At 37.3% G+C, this 19,387-nt stretch overlaps 1 protein-coding gene across 2 annotated transcripts in view; it reads left to right on the forward strand.

The window, feature by feature from the left end:
- Positions 1 to 18,822, forward strand: part of LOC106933009 (neurabin-2-like) — a 30,800-nt gene extending 11,978 nt beyond the window's left edge. The window contains exons 6-15 of one of the 2 annotated variants that reach the window (XM_015012027.2): positions 5,881 to 6,013; positions 7,902 to 8,022; positions 9,346 to 9,450; positions 9,563 to 9,698; positions 11,401 to 11,544; positions 11,679 to 11,732; positions 11,905 to 12,036; positions 12,144 to 12,241; positions 12,347 to 12,443; positions 14,019 to 18,822. In XM_015012027.2, coding sequence (XP_014867513.2) covers positions 5,881 to 6,013; positions 7,902 to 8,022; positions 9,346 to 9,450; positions 9,563 to 9,698; positions 11,401 to 11,544; positions 11,679 to 11,732; positions 11,905 to 12,036; positions 12,144 to 12,241; positions 12,347 to 12,443; positions 14,019 to 14,072 — 1,074 coding nt within the window. In that variant the 3' untranslated portion in view covers positions 14,073 to 18,822. Of the gene's footprint in view, positions 1 to 5,880; positions 6,014 to 7,901; positions 8,023 to 9,345; positions 9,451 to 9,562; positions 9,699 to 11,400; positions 11,545 to 11,678; positions 11,733 to 11,904; positions 12,037 to 12,143; positions 12,242 to 12,346; positions 12,444 to 14,018 lie in introns of those variants that run through there. The other variant, XR_015764070.1, reaches the window with a different exon arrangement.
- The last annotated feature ends 565 nt before the right edge of the window (positions 18,823 to 19,387 follow it).

Below are 19,387 nucleotides of genomic sequence, written 5' to 3' on the forward strand. Positions count from 1 at the left end.
TTCTCAGTTTAATAAACAAAATAAACACAATATTCTCTTGTTTTATGCACTTCAGGCTAGAGTTGCATCAATTCAGAGTCAGGTAACAACTTTTCTACAAGAAATACATGTTCTAAAACAAACCAGAAGTACCTGGAGGCATTTTTTTTTTCACCACAGTTTCCTGCTAACTGGAGTTGATGCTTGGGCTACATGTACATGAATGTGGGCTTTGATGTGTGTTGCTAGTCAGCTGGCTGAACACTTCCTCTACTCTTTTAGGAGGAACAAGTTTACCGGTCCAAACTTTCGATTTTTTTAAAAGCTTTTTTTTGTTGTTCCAATTCTACTCTTCTTGTTTCTACCAGGACTGCAGCAGTGAGCTAGCTTGCGACTGAGCGTTGTGAAACATGTCTCTGCTCGCGCAGATAGTCATAATATTACCAGCATACTTCCTCTGTTATACGGAGCATTTAGCGGCTTGTCAGAGAGAGAGATTAGAAAGTGTTTCAGTTGAATATAACTTGAGAACATGGGAGGCTAAATAACGTGCATTGATTAGGAGGATCAGATTTAGCTTAGCTTGCTGTTTTAAGATGATGGTTGTAGAAATTGTTCATGTCAAGAGGGATTTCCTTTTTCATTTTCTTGACCAAATGTTTAGCCGCTCATCTGTGTTGTGTTGCCTCGGGCAGCTTAAGGTAAAGAAATGGCCTGAAGCGGCTGCGTTAGCTGCTGCAGTTTAAAGGTTCAAACCACTACATTCGTATCAAACACAAATCTCAGATTTTTATTTCTTACAGAGGACAGAAAAAGCCTCACATTTGTTTGCATGTACTCTTCAATAAAAGTGTGCAGTGTAGGGGGGGAAAAAACTGTTTTCTAGATTTTAATGTTGATACCATCATAGCTGATAAAGGTTTGAACTTCTTACAAAACATTTTGAGTCATAATGATTCTTCAACTTTTACTTTCTACAGTGAACCAAATAATAGGCTTGAAATCTTGACCTGCTTTTTCATGTTTTCATATATGTTGGACTTTACCTTTGTTTGGTGATTCAGCTGCATATAATAATTATTTAATTATCATATAATTAAAGGAAATTGACATGGATACAATACCATTACAAAGGCCCAGGCAATGAGATCAGAGCATGTAATAGTTGTATGTGTTAACAGTTAAATGTCTTTCACTGCTGTTTGGGGGTATTGATCTGATACCAAGTAAACAAAGGGTCAGTATCAGGTTAGGGAGGCCTGTCGTAATAACTAATAAATTAATTAATTGCATGATAAATTAAAATGAACTCCATAATTTCTATTTGCATGATTGTTTTTCTCATGTCTGGATGACAAAAACCTTCAGTCTGGTTGGTCTCAACTAGTTTACAGAGACTTCAGTATCCACTTTATTTGTTTTGTTTATTTATGTTGGATATTTAAGATGTCTTCCAGTTCCAGTGTTAAATGTTCATTGGAATTTAAAGATCATAAATTTTTGCATTATTATTACCATCATATTAGTTGAAGATGGTCTCAGAACATTCTTATCATTTATTGCAATAACTGTTATCGTGGCAGGCCTAATCGCTTTTACTTAAGTTTGATATGTCATCAAACTTCTGACGTTTAGGTGTTTGTGTGGTTGAATAAAAAAGCAACCCACAACTTTCAAGTTTTAATTTGTAAAGATTTTGAAAATCGTGCACAATTCCCCCAACCTCACATTTCTGCACAACTTTACTTTCACTTGAAATCCCACCAGGAAAGTACATTGAAGTTTGTGGCTGTAGTGTTAAAAAAAATGCAAAAATGTTGTATAAATACTTTTGCCAGGTACCTTAAGCCAGATTTTTATGACTAAACCAGATGTGTGTGGAAGAACTAGCGCAGATGGAGAAACCCCTTCTTGAGGTTTGCAGCCACAGCCAGAGAAATATTCTCCTTCCAGAGAGACCCAGGAGACTCACAGCCTGGGCTTGTTCGCTGTAATTACGTCTCAAAGCTGGTTGTTAATTGCAGTTCTGATAATATGTGTTGAGAGCTCAAATCTCTCCCCCCCACTCCCTCCGCCCCCGGAGAGCTTTGCAAGACTGCAGCCTTCTTCAGCTGAACATCCTGTTGTAAAATTTCCGCTATATCTGTAACATCATGTGACTACAATACTTTTCAGGAGACTCAGCAGACTTTGCACTGTCACACACAAACTCAGCAGCCAGTGGAAGGCCGTGACAGGCTGAGAAACGGCCGTCAGATCCCCCGCCCTGACATTCTTCATCTCACCTAAATTCAGACGCACCGAATGTGTTTGCACTTGGATGTACACAGGCCTACCTCTGTGAGCGTGTCGGCGGCAGCTGGAATGTGGTCAAATTTGTTTGTTTTCCTTGGAAAAAAGAAGGGCAACACGTACACGCTCACACACACACACACACATACGCACACACTTGCGTTCAGCTCAACCAAGGGAAGCCGATAGATAAGAATCACAGAATGTAGCTTTGTTTGGATGAAAACCCCACCTGGTGTGTGCTTTTAACGGAGCTGATAAGCTAACGTTTCTGATTCCTGCTGGTCTGCTCGGTGTAGAAAGAAGCACAAACTGTTAAGAGGAAAAATGTTTGCAATGAAAAGGCATGTTCTGTGTTGCTCCGCTACATTGATTCTGATGTTATTTTATGTGTAGATAAAACAACATTTTAAATTTAAGTACTTTAAAAAGTCTTACATTTATGTCAACGTGTAAGTTGGTCTTAAATCTTGTTTGCAGGATTATTTAATCTTGTACAGTTTATATAGTTTGTTTTTCTCCTGAAATTTTCTGTCAGACAAACGTTTAAGTCACGTACAGATAGATATCTCCTTTGCATTTTGTGACTCGAGGCGGTGGGAGCTACGGCTAACTAGCTGCTAACATCCCCTTGTCAGCTAGCTTTTTGTGTGTAACTTTATCGCTGGTTTGCTTGATGACGTTCATCTTTTCCACTGGCTCACTTCCGTTTCCAACCCATACGATGCTACATTCACTCTGTGCAAGAAATCTTACCATTACTATTATTTAAAAGCTCACATTTTCTTTTGAACATTTCTGTTGTAGTATAGGTCTTAAATTTAATTCAGAATGGTCTTAAACAGTCTTAAACTATATGGCTTCTGAATTCCAGTAAAAACTGGGAGGAAAAAGTGATCAAATATTCAATTCAGCTTTAGAACCGCAAACCTGAAGTTCTTAATCGATCCAAGACTAACTATCAAATTTTATCCTTTCCCTTTTTAATTTAATGGATCTGGCTTCAGCTGTGCCCAGAGAGCTGCCCTCTGTCTTGGTGCCATGCTTCTTTAACAAAAGCAAATTATAACCCAGAGGACTGGCAGTGCCTGAACACTTGCCTCCACCAAATATGACTCACTCCTAATTTTCTTGTAAATCATCCGTCAAACCTTCCTGCATCGGCGTTCACGTGAAAGGGGACGTACGTTGCAAACTAGCTGAGGCTATAAATGTAAGACAGATGGAAGGAAAGGAAGAAAAAAACGAATTAATTGAAGCACAAGAAAATAATAATACAACTCCACATTCGTCCACATTTGGAGGCTGCGTGATCTGAAATGGACAGAGCCTTTAACAAGACGCTGGCTGTGGAAACTGGCTGAAAAGAATGGAACCTTCAAGGAGGTCGTTTTGTCAGCGAATGTTAGAAAACACTAAAAATGCCAAAAAGCTTGTATCGTCTGAATAAGACTTAGAATTAGCTCCTTTTGACATATGTTATGGCTGAGGACCCAAATGCAGAGAACTCAGCAGTATCAACATAGTGGGAAAAGAGATTTAACAAAGAACTTTGAAACTAAACACAGAGAAGATGCAACCAGGGACATGGTGAGTCTAATTAATGGAACCTGGATGAAACATTAAAGCCTCACAGCGTTACCTGATGTAGGTTCCTTTCACAGTACTGGACTGACAGTAGATTCTAATAGTGTAAGTTATTAAAACAGGTCACATGTATGGAGGCAACAGTTTAAACGTGAATATTCCAGCCTCTTACGTTGTGATCTGGATTTCGTTTGCCGTGCCGGTTTGGTTTCCCACGCTCCTGTGTCACAACACAGCCAGCTGCAGTAAGACGACATGTACAAAAACACAGCACAGCGTTTTACTGAAGACCCTCCGGACTCATGTGGCCTTCATCATGCAGTCAAGTAACATGGGAGTCCAGGATCACTGCACAGACAAAAACCAGGAATGTTGAAGCATTTCCTCATGGGAGAAAACATTCTACATGTTGGTGGGATTTGTTGTTTTTGTTTTGTTTTATTTTTGTCTACCATTGACATGGAAATTCAACATATGTCCATGAAATGGGAATAAGAGCAATAGTTTACCTATTTCAACATTTTAACACAAAAAAGGAGAAGCTGAAAGTTCTTAAGAGTTGATGTTAGTTGAACTAGTGAGTTCTGCTGAATTCAACAAACTTTATCTGGTTATGGAACTCATATGTTTTGTTTGACGCTGTGATTTGTCTTTGCTATCTATCTATCTATCTATATATATATATATATATATATATATATATATATATATATATATATATATATATATATATATATATATATATATATATATATATATATATATATATATAGATAGATAGATAGTTTTTTTTAGTTTTTATTATTCTCTTAGGCTGACTCAGTTGTTCTTGCTTGTCTTCAGGAAACATTAGGACCCTATTACAGACAAGCTCTTGCATTTACACAGCTTTAAAGTTACTCAACAGGAAGGAAGCGTGACAACAGGAAGCAGTCTAACAATACTGCCCTATGACCCGGTTTCTGCTGGTGTGTGTGTGACAGAGAGAGGCAGAGAAAGAGAGAGAGAGCAAAAAAAGAGAGAGAGAGGGAGACAGAGAGACAGAGAGAGAGAGAGAGAGAGAGAGAGAGAGAGAGAGTGTGTGTCTTCCACACACTGGAACGTAAATAATACAGTAAGAAAAACCGCCCACACAATAAAATCCTTCAGCTCTGTCTTTGGTTTATGTTACACACACACACACATATATATATAAATTTATATATGTTTCTACTGCAAGATTGGCACTAAATGTGCCAGGCTTCCATCGAAATGCAGCCATGTGATCAACAAGATGGTTACCAGGGAAACCGATGCTGTTGACCTTTTTGGGTTGGGGGAGGGGAATTATAGATAGCACCACAAATGAGAGGGTACAGTGAAAGGAAAGGCACACATAGTGTGAGATTTACAAAAAGAAACAGGAAGTGACTTCTTGCTTTAAATAACTATAAGTCTATATACATATATATGTCTCTATGTATATATGTCTATATGTAGATATATCTCCTTTTTATATATCTTTTTTTTGCTTTTCCTTGTGATATAAGAACAATCTTCATTGTGCAATATTGTGATTCTATGTGACTGAACAACACAAGGTAGAGCATAATTCATGGTGTAGTCGTGGTTTTTCAAATTTATTTTTACAAAAAGTATATATTCAGATACTCAAGAGCCAATAAATTGTGGAACTACATTCCACCAGTCTTTAGGGGAATGTCTACTGGCTGAAACCATTATTTTCTGTAAAATAGCTCCAGAACATTGATGAACAGCAATTTTCATGTGTTATCACTGATTCTCAATTTAATTCAGGTCTGGACTTTGACTGGGTCATTCCAACCCATGAATATGTTTTGATCGGACTATTCTAGTCCTGTTGGACGGTGTCCCGTGCATCTTTCCCATTGTCTCTTTCCTTAGGGACAAAAGTCGTGGTTCACATTTAGGCCAAAAAAGTTCAACCACACAGAATGCTATTCTTTGACATTTCAGTAAAGTGCTGAGTTGCCTGACCTTTAACTTTTGTCATATGTTCAGGTCTTCACCACCTACTCTAATGAAGACTACGACCGGCGCAATGACGACGTTGACCCCATGGCTGCCTCGGCCGAGTATGAGCTTGAAAAGAGAGTCGAGAAGCTGGATTTGTTTCCTGTTGAGCTGGAGAAAGGTTTGTACACACGTTTAAAGTCGCTAAGAGTCACTCCGTCAAGTCTCTTATGTAACTACACACACCACATACACACACAGATACACTGGCAGGGTTCTCTCAGAGGACATACACTGTCTGTCTGCATGTAACTCTTATCTTCTTATGGGATTAAAGTTTGTGTGGATTAGCCTAATTAGCAGCTAGTCATTCTGGAGGTAATAGATTTGAACCAGCTGCTATGTGTGATGGCTAGTTTGTAATATTAGATATAACAGCAATGTATGTAAGTATTTTAAATACAATACTAATATGTATCGGCAATATTTATTACAGTACTAATAGATGTTGACAACTGCAATACCGAAATGTTTTAGTATAGTAGCTTTATATACTATGAAGTCTGACAAGTAATAACATGAAAGCTACATTGCTAATATGTATAAACATAGTAGCTGGAATACTAATGTGTAACAGTGATGTACCTATAATAGTTAATAAATGCTAATGTTTTAGCATGATAATTACATGATAATTACAATATTAACACATATTAGTTCAACAACTCCTAACATATACTAGCATGGTAATCATGAATCCAGCATATATTAGCCTGTTTAGCTACAATACTAACAAGTGTTAACATAATAGCAACAGTACTATCATGTATTAGCGTAGTAGCTAAACATGTTTTAGTGTAGCAGCTACAATATAGGGAAGTAATAAAAAGAAAACTGCAATGTTTATTACTAGTGGCATAATAAATACAATACTAACATGTATCAGCATCACAGCTAGAATACTAATATTTATTCATATATTAGCTATTATAATTAACTGTATTAGCATAGTAACTATAATACTACCTCTTAATAGTATATTAACTACAGTACTACCATTCATGTATTTGCATATTTTGCTAACAATTGTCAGTATGATGGCAACAATACTGTTAGCATACTAGCTGAAATCAGGACACTTTTTTGCATAATAGCCACAATACTAACAGGCTTAAAAATAATAAAATACAATGCTACCTGTATCACCACAGTAGCTACAATATTTACATACATTAGCATAATAACTGGAACGCTAACATATGGAGCATATTAAATACAACACCAGCATTTAGCAAAGTAAATTTGGTATCTACAAGCATGTGTGAGTAATGCAGTAATGTTAAAAATTAGATATACCTTTTTGTGGCAGGATTCAGGACATAGAAAAAATCATTTTGCCCTAAAAAAAATAATTTCTCAAAATAGTAAGCTTTAACTTCAGATCAACAGGAAGGGACAGTTTTCAATATGTGCAAAAACTAAAGGAGGAAATTGTTTAAGAACACTAAATGTTTTTACCTTGCCTGCAATAAGGTTAAGAGAATAATAAAGGTTAATATACAACAGCTTGGCTAAAATTAGACCCATTGAACCACAGTTCTGTTTAGAACAGTCAGGTTTAAAAAGCTAAATAAGCTGTTGCAATGAGTTTGCCGCAGTCATGACCTCAGGCTGATTGAAACGCTGTGGTGGGATGTGCAGAAACAAATACCCACAAACCTCTCTGAACAGAAGAGACATTCTAAAAACAATGAATCACACTGATAGAAACTGAGAATAATTTCAGTAACTTCTCCTTAGAGCTCATTGAATTTATTACTTCATGGTGGTACTTGTTTGTTCACACAATGGGTCTGACGTGCTAAATAATTTGTCCAAATTTTTGATGTACTTGTTTCGACTAGAACGGTATCCACATGCTGACTGGAAAACAAGTATATGGATCAGCTGTTTGAAGTTATTTAATGTGCTAACTTTTTAGTAGATACCATGTACTTCTTAACAAAAGGAAGAAGTAAAGCAGGAGATTCGTCACTGTGTCGCTGTGTTTTTGTCTTTGCGCCCTTCAGACAGCGACGGCCTCGGGATCAGTATCATTGGCATGGGAGCAGGAGCGGACATGGGCCTGGAGAAGCTGGGGATCTTCGTTAAAACTGTCACAGAGGGTGGAGCCGCTCACAGAGACAGCAGGTAAGCTGCCCACCTGTCTGTACTCGCCCTGATACTTGTTTCGACTGGAACGGTATCGACAGGCTGACTGGAAAAATGATGTTTACAGTGGTTTACAAAACTATTCAGAGCACGTGAACTTTTCCACGATTTGTCACGTATGTCCACAAACTTTGATGCTTTATTGTATTGTAATTTTGTGTGATGGAGTAACTCAAAGCACTGCGTAATGGTGAAGTGGATTCACAAAGATGGAAGTTTTTGAGCATTTTTCGCTAATAAAAAACCCAGTCTTGAATAATTTCCAACTTCTAACAAGTAATCTTCATGGAATTCATTCAGGTGTATCAAACTAAACAGAGTTAGTTAATGCTGCTCCTTTTAAATTTTTATTAAACTTTTCCATGTATCATTTTATTTCTATTTCATGGTTCTGTTAGCTTGGCCATTGCCTTCTCATCCAATTTTGCTTGATTCTCATCTCCCTTCAGTGTGCCATCTTGGATTTCTTCCATTGAACTCGATTTCTCACATAGAATTTTTAACCAAGTGAACAGAAGGAGTTGTGAATGATGATGTTAATTTTTTTGTGCTGTTTTAGAATTGTAGTCTGCCTGTTTAAGGTTGTAGTTTGGCAATGGCAGGAAAAAGAAGTTAAAGCCATTCAGTCCGTGTTGGCCACACCTCCAAATATTGAGCAATTAAAGTCAGAGCGAGAGGAATGTTTAAGACATTTTATTACTGGCAAAAATGATGTTCAGCTCAGTAAGTCTCTGTTTGCTGAGTGTGGGAAGGCATTTTCCTTTAAGTTCATAGAATAGCTGGTGCATCACATACGTTACAGCTAAACTTTAGAACTGAGTCAAATCAGATCCAATCGTTTAAAACTTCAACAGAGTCCACGGCTTCAGGAAGCAAAGCACAGAATGAGGAACTAGTTTTTACGAGACAGTATGCGTTGCCATTAACCATAAAATTTTGCAAATTCAAATTTTGAAAATAAATTTGTTTAATAGAAACAAGTATATTCACCTGTGGTTTTCATTAAATTTTTCACTTAATAGAAACACCACATTTGCAAAATTGTGTTGGCCTATTACATAAAGTCCCAATAAATTCTACTGATCCTTTTGGACTTGTTCAAAAGGTATTACTATTTCTGAAAGCCTCTATAAACGTCAATTAAGCTAAAGTTTTAGTTCAAGTCTTTTTGGCCTCTGGTGTCACTGAAACTGTTCTCTACAGCTTACTTCCTTTCTGATACTGGAACTTAGACACTGACGGTTTGGACTTAAGGTGGTTCTGTGACTGCATACAGTGAGTTTATTTCTGCTGTGCTTTCAGGATCCAGGTGAACGATCTGATAGTGGAGGTCGATGGGACCAGTCTGGTTGGCGTCACCCAGAGCTTTGCCGCCTCTGTCCTCCGCAACACATCAGGCACAGTCAAGTCAGTCGCATTTGCTTTCTGTGAACTCATGTTTTTAATTTTTGAAGCTAATAAAGGAGTTTCACGATTCATATGTGTGGGTTAAATTATTATTATTATTATTATTTTTTAGGTTTGTTATTGGCAGGGAAAAGCCGGGGGAGCAAAGCGAAGTGGCTCAGCTGATCCAGCAGACTCTGGAGCAGGAGAGATGGCAGAGAGAGATGATGGAGCAGAGATACAAACAGTACATGGACGACGACGAAGAGGTAGGGGGGGGGAGACAGGCAGCACGTCGAAGCGTTTATTGAAAAAAAAAAGTACAGCTTAGATAACTTGTCCAGGTTTTTTTCTGTCTGTATTTCTGAAGAACAAAAAACAGTCAGCTGTGCTGCTGCTGCAGCTTCACGTAACCACAGGAAATCAGAAGTGTCCTTTCAGTGTGTGTTTGTGTTGAGACAAAATGTCGTCTGTGTGCAACCACATGGCCTGTCCTTTCTCAGTCTAACTTCTCCACCTTGTGGTCAGAAAAGGGAACAGAAGTCTTTCAATTAGCATATAAATTGCCTTTGTTATTTGATGCCAAGAAAATTACAGTTAAGTATTAAAAATGTGTTTAATAGCTCCATCTGCTCGCTCGTTTTCCTTATGAATTAGTCAAGTAATTCCTGCATAACTCAGCTGTAAATTGGATGGCGGAAGGAAATGAAATGGATTGTTGAAAGAGAATCGATGATTATTTGTGCACCTGCTAATATTTTTTGGGAACACAAAAGAAAAATATGTATTTTACATATTTTTATCTGTTTATGTTGTGGTTTTTACTTATTAATTTGGGCTACTTTCAGACACGTATAGTTTTTGTGACAGAAACTGAGAGGATGGTGCGTTCAGGGTCACATGCAGTGTTAGGTTTTCCACATATTGGCCAGAAAGATACATTTTGTTATCATCTAAACAGATATTTAAATACTGTTAAATTCCATATAAATTTATTTGTATTCACAGAAAATACAAACAGAAAAAAACAAAGTTGGAAGGTTTTTTTAGCCATTTTTGCCATAAATACATTAAAATTCCTAATAATAGCCATTAATACTAGACATTATTCCTTGGTGTGAAAAAGACGTTAATAGACTTCTTGTTTGCTGTGGTCTATAAATGCGCTGATATCAAGGTTGTCTTTGTGTCAATACAGAAGTGCAACCAGAGCTGAAAATCCATTATGATGATAACATCATGGCTTTATAATCTGACTGCAATTCTGTTAGTTTGTTCAATACAGCCTGTTAATGTAAGACTAACTTACTTTGTGATGTAGAGCAGAAAAAAACAAGATAAATGGTCGCGAGATTTCCATTAATCATCTGGATTCTTTACCTCGAAGGCTCTGGCTACATTTAGTGTTTCTCTTGAATATTCACATTCAATATACAGCTTAGTTACACTTTTTGTTGTTCAAACTACATAAAACTCCCTTCCAATAATACACTTTTTTTTAAACAAAAAAATTCATGAATTTGTCACAATTAATCAACTTGAAAAGTAAAAGGTTTCTCACCATCCTACATTGCGGATTCCAATATGGCTGTCATGTGTATCCAACATAGTGAAAGTTGAGATAACAGTATCTTATTAATCAAACAATTTACTCTTCAGTTTCAGTGAACATGGTCCTTTTGGTGCTTGAATACGTTGTTTGTTAGCTTTTATTGCTAATACAGATTATAGTAACTGAGAAAAGCAACCAGCAAACCACGCTGCTGTTCCTACTTTTAACTGAGACGCCGCCACATTGTGTTTGACGTTCTCAAGTCAGAGAAAAATGTCACTTAGATTAAGCCCATAACACTTACAAGACTTTGCAGGACTACTAGCTAGCAGTTAAATGATTGACATCATCGGTTTTCTTCTCTATTCTCTCATTTTATGCTTCTAAATGTATTTTATTTGCCTTCCGTCTGTGGACAGACTGGTGAATACGCTACAGACGAGGAAGAGGAGATGAGCCCGATGTTTCCAAACTCCATCGAAGTTTTCGACCTGGCGGAGAACCAGGACACGTTGTCCCCCGTGGAGCTGGATCCTGAGAAACTGGCCCACAAATTCAAGGAGGTGCGTTTGGTTTTCAGCAAACAAATTTACTGACGTTTACTTCTTATTTTTACTTCGAGAAACTTTACTCTTTTGGGTTTGTTACATGCTCTGAGCTAAAACCAAATGTCCTGCTATCTTTTTTGTTGGTGTAGCTCCAGATTAAACATGCAGTAACACAGGCAGAGATCCAGCTGTTAAAGAGGAAGGTGAGCCCGCTTTGTTTTCAGTTCGTTTCTACAGGATGGGTTACAAAAAAAAAAAAATGTGTGGTACAGAAGAGAAAACACATCTCTGTCTGTTCTCAACAATGACTTAACGCTGGCTCTCCCACCCACATACCACCTCCTCCCTCCCACAATGACTCCCCCTTACCTCCAGCTGGCTCATGCGGAGCAGGATAAGTTGCGTTGGCGGATGGAGCGCACTCAGTTGGAGCAAAACATCAGAGACAGCAAGGAGAGGATGGAGAAGCTCGAGGGCTACTGGATGGAGGCACAATCCCTGTGTAAGGTAATTTCATAGAGAATAAATGAAAAAAAAAAATAATAATAATAAGAGCTCCCTTGTCCAGTGAAAGCTGGTTTCTGGCCATTTAAACACTAAGCATGTGTTTTTAGGCTGTGGATGAACACCTGAAAGAAACCCAGGCCCAGTATCAAACCCTCGAGAGGAAATACAACAAAGCCAAGAGAATGATTAAAGAATACCAGCAAAAGTAAGAGAAGTTAAAAAAACAGAGTGGAGTTTAAATGGTTTAAATGGTAAAATGTGCTGGTATTGAGCGTAGAGTTAAACATGAATGTGTGTTTGTGATTTGTAGGGAAGTCGAGTACCTGAAGAAGGAGACCGATCAGCGGCGTGCACAAGAAGAGAGCGAGGTGACACACAAAGAAGAAACAGACAACCTGCAGGAAAAGGTCGGTGACCTGCTCGTGTTTGTCACGCTGGCTTCCATTCCCTCTACGGATGTAGCGATGCTAGCTGTTAGCCGGCTCGTGCTGTTCCCTGTTAATTCTACATCTTCTCATCTCTATGCCTGCTTCCATAATACAAACATCCCAACGAGATATCAAGATTTGGAAAGTTCAGCTCAGTCATGTGACCTGCGCCCCTTCCACCCTTTCCTAATAGCGTCCTGGGCAACTGCCCGTGTTATCAGAAACCATCACTGGCTGTAACAGGCATCAAAAGGGTTTGGCTTATCATATTACTGTGATATTATTATAACTTATTACTCTGATTACAGCAAAACTTTATTTAGCATATTAATTATTAGTTATAATCATATTATTAACATTTCTTTATTATTTTTTTTTGTTTGATACATAAACTGAAGCATCTTTATAGAGTGGCAATATAGCATATTACCTGCTGTATTACCTGCTCAAACTGCGAGGCTCTCTGCTCCATTAGAGGTTACCATGGTTACCGAACAGACATGTTGATCTCCTCTGTGCTCTACAAAGTGGATGGTTTGGAGTTAGATAAAACCATGAATGCTTGGAGGTAACTTCTCTGTCCACTTTTCAACAGGATAGTTATTTTACATCACTAAATCTTATACAAGCCTTGACACAATTATGACAAAAAGTAGTAGCTAAACAAGTCATTTAGCTTTGTGCTACACATCTGGGAAATACTGTTTTCTTGTAATAAATATACAAGACAAGCGTATGTTGCGCTGTACGTTTTTTTTTTAAACAAAATATTCCCCTTTGCTAACTCGATAGAACGTCCACCAAAGTGGGTTACAATTGATAGATTATTTTTGTACTCAAAAAGTCAGGGACCGAAACCTCATTGTCAATCGATAACTTTTCACCAGGTGACTATGAACCCATCCTGAACAGGTGCTGAGAACAAATCAAGGTGTGGATTCGTCGGAACGTCTTCAGCCGAACAGGAACAAAACTGAAGTCACTGTCTTTGGACCTACAGAGAGGAATGATCTAGAGAGAACGCACAGATTCAGTTATCACAGCTGGAAACTAGAGATCAGGCCTAAAATCTGGGGGTAGTGATGAACTCTGACCTGACCCTTCAGAGCCACATAAAGACAGTTACAAAGTTGGCCTTTGATCACCTGCAAAACATTTCCAGGATTAGAGGACTAATGTCCCAGCAAGATCTAGAGAAACTCATCCATGCTTTTATCTTTAGTGAAATTGATTGACTCGACTTAATAATTTGCTTAAATAGGAACCAAAGTTATAAACATCGGTGATTAGTGTATGAGTGGATTGCTACCCAATGAGGAGCATAACTAAGGACAAATCCCTCGATTCTAGAACAAATGATTAGAAATTTCACATTTTTCACAGTTGTGCTTAGGAGAAATCTTTTCCTTCTTTTTGTTATATTTGTTGTTGCATTATTTTGGTTTTTATGAGCAAACCTCATAAAAATGAGGTTTGCTCAAAAAAGTTGTTAGGCTAAAGTACTCATTTGACTACAAATGAATTAATGTTATATTGTGTGTTTTTTTCCCACAGATTACAGACCTGGAGACCAAAGTGGATGCCTTGAAGAGCCCTTCACCACCCTAAGCTGCTGCTAAGTCCTACCTCCTATCTGTGACCAGAAGAGGGGGTGCTCAGCGTTCATTCAGACCAGGGCCATATTAAATTCCAACTACCCATCTGCTGCATGGACAGACCTGTTAAAAAAACTAAAAGCGGCAATCGTAAAAGAGAGGCTGAGGAGGACGCGGCCCCTCATCCCCTCCCAGAATGCACCACCTGTAATAACCGGAATCCTCCTCTTGTGTGTCTTCCTGTCAACCAGCTTGGCAATCAATTAAAATCACAATCACTTGACTTGTACCCCATCTATGGATTTTTTTTTCCTCTCGTCATCAACGGTATCTTTCCAGGTTCTAATTATAATTCAACTGACTTTGTTTAAAACAAAACAAAAAAAGAAAAAGGAGAAAAAAAAGCGCTTTTAATACCCAGGCTCGTCACAAAGTGCTTTATAGACGGTGGGCATGAATGCAGAACAAAATGGAGCAGAGGACAAATGATTGTTGCTTTTTGAACTCAGCGAACCACCAGTTTGCTTCTTTTTTTTCCTCACGAAGAGGACGAGTTGTTCTTCTGTTCGTTGGCGTCGATCAATGGACTCAACGACTACTGAGACGAAGAGCAGTGGAACTGGCCGATGACCAGACAAGGAATCCTGATAGGGAACACAATGTTTAAAAGGAAAAAGCCAACAGAACGCTGGTAGTTAAGTAATAAATACAATTAAAAAAAAACTAAAAAAAAAAAACTGAAAGACACATTTCTCATCCAAACCTGTGAAACTGCAGAGAGCCTTGGAAACCCATGTCTGTGGTTTCCCTCCTTCAGCTGACAGTGTGTCTACCATAAGGTCTGAATGGAGGTGGTGTATATACTCTCTACTCGTTTATTTAAAAGCTTTTAACTAGCTTAGGCAGGTTGGTTGGATCTGGAAGATTAGAACGAGGCAGTGCCATGAGTGAATGATGCTTCATATTCCTCCGTTTCACCTCTTTTTCTATCTACATCAGTGGCAAACAGGGTGTTAGCGTTCTATTCTGTGCGGGTAGAGCTTCTCATGTCGTTTGCTGTCTGCACTGTCTGTGGGCTTTGCAGGCGCGCCGGACCTCCAGCTCCAAGTTCGTTTACATAAGACGGTTATTTTAGCTGCTGCAGAGGCAGATCAGTATCGGGTTTTAGGAAGCCGAGCGCAGTGGCATTCTGAAGCTGCGTTTCCAGCACAAATGTGCATAAATCTTTGTTGACATTGTTCCGTCAATGTTGAAAACCCCCCAGAATTTCTCAAGGTGTTTCTATTAAATAAGAAACGCAATTAAAATCACAGGTTCTTCTTCTTAATTGTGGTTCCCTAGCAATCACACGTTAATAAGTTAGTTCATGTGGTAATTCGTTAAAAAAAAAAACAAAACAAAAAAAAAACACCTCATCCTAGCGCAAAAGTTTTTTTTTCTTTTATCCAAAATTGCAGTGTTTTCATTTCACAATTCCAATTTGCGCAATTGTACGGTCAATGGAAATGCAGCTTTAGACTGTTGTGTGACACGTTGACGGGGATATTTACGTTGCTCCAAACATTTCGGAGTCTAACAATTGTTTTAAAACAAATGATTGGTTGTGGGGGGAAAAAAGTTTGACTTTCAGTGTTTCACGCTTTTGTGGTTTGAACAAAACAAAATCAACAAAATTATTGAACAATATTCTCCTGTACTGTTTTTACTGACTTCTACAAAACTGCTTTAATCTAGTTTTTTAAAGTCATAAAATTATTCTGATTCTTAAAAGAAAAATGAAAATGCCAGTGTTCTGGAAGGGGAACTGTAGATTACCTTCAGTCTTTATTTGATGTTATGACAAAAAAAAAACATATAAACATAATAAAGCATTAATTAGGTCTTGATATTTTTAGAACTATCTACAACATGTTTATATGATACATCGTGTTTTAAAAACCCTTATCCAAAAAGTATTAAATACCAATAACCCAAATAAGTCCAATATGAGAAGAAGCCTATTGTGAGCCCACATAGTAGTTGGTCCCACGCTGACTTTAGTTGGGTTTTTGGTGTTCTAATGCTCTAATCGAGATTTATAAGCTATCAATATCTTACCTGCAATAGATTATTCTCTTAGCTTATTGACTTTGATGAAAGAGAAAGCTGAGTTAGCAAAAGTTGACCCAAAAACAAAGCAAATTTCTACTATAATTAAACAATTTCCATTTTAGAAATATTAGTTGTTCATTAGAAAGTAATTTTTTTAGGTTTGCTAATTCTAAAAATAATTCTTCAGTTATTTACAGGGCATTGTGGGTATGTTAACCCAGGTGACTTGCTTATTGCTAAGCAGAGTGTGTTACGATCAGTTCGTCCAAGAAACTGTAATGCAAAAATATAAGAATAACACAATTTTATTGATCATCTTATTGATTTTTTAAAATACGTTTAAACTGGCATTCTTTTCAGAGACACTTGAGACATTTTTTAAATGTTTTTCACATGTTATATTCTGACAGATCCAAATTAACTTGTTTGCTTGTTGAAAATAATCATTGACTTGTGTAAATTACCACAAGAACTTAAGATGACTGCTCAACAAAACCTACTCTGGAAATCTATCACTTTTGAAAAGCTTAGTATTTCATTTACATTTTTGGTAACATTTACATGTTGATGTTAAAAATGTCAAATTCATTACAATTTTTAAAAACAGACTTGAATATACTGTAACAGACATTTCAGTGTTTGAACTTTTAATGTTAAAAACAATTTGAAATTGTTCCCCCAAAAATTTACACCCAAAAAGGTGAATTGATTTACAGAATATGTAAGGTCTCACTGCCCTGAGTGCAGAATATTTCAATTCTTCTTCAATTCTGTAAATTTTATATTTCAGCATGCCATGTTGATTTCCTGCATGTAACTGTGCTTAGCTAGCCTGTAGGTTGCTACAAAACAAACATGCTAGTAGCGAATAATTTCATTCTGATGAACTTTTGTAAGGGTAACAAGTACAAACTGCAGCTCTCACAAAAATAACATCTAACAGTTACTTTACTTTCACATTTAAGTTATGTTCTTAGCCATCAGCGAACAAAACCTTATTGTGTAAACGGGCACCTAAAAATCACTTTTTGAATGCGTAATTGTCCTTAGCCTTTAGATAGTAACACCTTATGGTAACAGGTTTCTAACTATGTTTTTTATATTCATATTTGAAACACTAATTGCTCTTAACCACTAGCTGGTAAAAACTTATGCTAACGGACGTCTAAATATTACATTATATTTATATTTGAACAAATATCAGTACCTTTTAACCGTTAGCTAGTAAAACCTAGGTTTAGCTTAATTTCTAAATCCTCATTAGCTTTAGAAATAAAGCTAACAGTGCATAGTGGTTTAACTTCTGGGTCACATTAGTGTGGGTACACTTTAACATGATAAAGCACCAAGTTTATTATCCAGAAAATTCTGTGCAAACAAATGTTAGCCAAACATGAGATGCTCCCTGTGCCAGTATTCATCCTACAGAGTTTGAGTCAGTGACAGCTGCCTAAAATAGGGAAATAAGATCTCTTAGGGGGATTTTGATGGTGTATCAAACTTATTGTCATGGTTGTTCAAAAATAAATCACATCTTTGCTTGGGCAAATGCTAAAAGATGCTAGGAGTTTTTAAAATCTTGTAGTGGAAGATAGCTGTTTGGAAAGTGAGTCACTTTGCTTTTTAAATGCTGAGAATAGACTAATCGGCCTTGTCACACTGCTGTTACAGTATTCTGTATGTTTTTACAATTATATATTTAACTGTTCAGATGTTAATGGTATCCACTGGAGATTAGTTATTTGTGTGGATGGTCTAAAAGGTGCTTTAGGACAGTATAGAAACGGTAGATTGAGTTGCTGTTGTCACAGAGAGCAGCAGGTTTTTGTCTCTTATTTGTCTGAATTCATTCATGACTGTGTTTATTGAGACAGTGCAGCTTGCTGGCAAGCTTTGATTAGGACACATTACTGTTAGTACAGTAAGAAATTAAATTGGGCCCATATTGTTTCGGTTAGAAATTAATTAAATATGTTGTTTCTTTTTGTTTTACATCCAGAAAAATATCTGGACATCATAAATATGCCATTAAGGAGTTCTCATTTTCAAAAATCTTACAATACAAATATCAAATACACATGTTTACATTATATCCTCACAGCAGAGGTTTTATTAGTATTTGTATGTTCAGACTGTAGGTGTCACGATTAAGCAATGAACATTTGGTCAAATTTAGAAAAAACAGGACTATGAGCTTCATATTTTTGTTGGAAAACTCCACACCTGCTGTATACGGCGTACACGAATCAGATTTTGTAACTATTTACACCAAGTATTTGTTAAGAAACCTGCAGTATGTTTAAATATCAGTCGAACTGGATGGGAACAAGCTTGTCTGAAAGACTTTTTGTTTGTTTTTAATAGAACGAAAAATCAGCCATAAGAAACTCACCTGAGTCCTATTATGTCTTTAGTATTTTTATTACAGTTTCATCTCTATTTTGAACTAATGTGAGCTGTACAATAGCTGTTGTATCACCAAAACCGTGGTCACTTTGGGTTTGTCTAAACACAGAAAGTGATCAGTTTGCCTTTTTATGATGTATTAGTTTAACATGCTGCTTTTGCCTCTATGAAGCCTTTACATGTTTTACCTGATGCTGTCCGCCATTACCCCATTGTCTGCCCATTGCTCATGTCTGCATTGAAAACAATAAACTGAAGAAAATGAAGCTTCTCCCTGTTTTCCATTGAATTAAACATCTGTCACCAGGCGAGAGGAAGCTGGAGTACCAGGAGAGAACACAAGGAGAAAAGGCAACTATTAAGACCAGGCCAGGATATGGACCAAAGACCTTCTTGCTACGAGGCAACAAGTGCTACCAACTTGAGTGCTGCTGGCAAACAGGTTAAACATTTTGTTCTAAACACTTTTTAATAAAATGTATACCATTATCTACTTGTTTCTATTTAATATTAAAGATTTATAATTATTTACTACGTTTTAATACCGTTATCACTGTAAGATAAATGTGGAGCCTAATCCTGCGGCCAAAACATTGAAGCCCCGTGTTAAGCCTGCGCTCACAGAAAATTATGGGTCACAGATTTTGCTGTAACAGCTGGAATCGAACCAGGGACAGCTGTGTTGACTACTGTAGTCCCTGTGAGCTTGTTCTGGTGAGCGTGAGCTTTTTTACCAAGAGAACTTCGACGTGTATATGGACACATTATTACGCCAGTAACTATAGAATTGCAAGACAACAGTAACATGTCAACCTGCGCGCCGACCCGGAG

Source organism: Poecilia mexicana, unplaced genomic scaffold, assembly GCF_051168715.1.
Source record: "Poecilia mexicana isolate PSO_F unplaced genomic scaffold, ASM5116871v1 scaffold_8, whole genome shotgun sequence".
Lineage (NCBI taxonomy): Eukaryota > Metazoa > Chordata > Actinopteri > Cyprinodontiformes > Poeciliidae > Poecilia > Poecilia mexicana.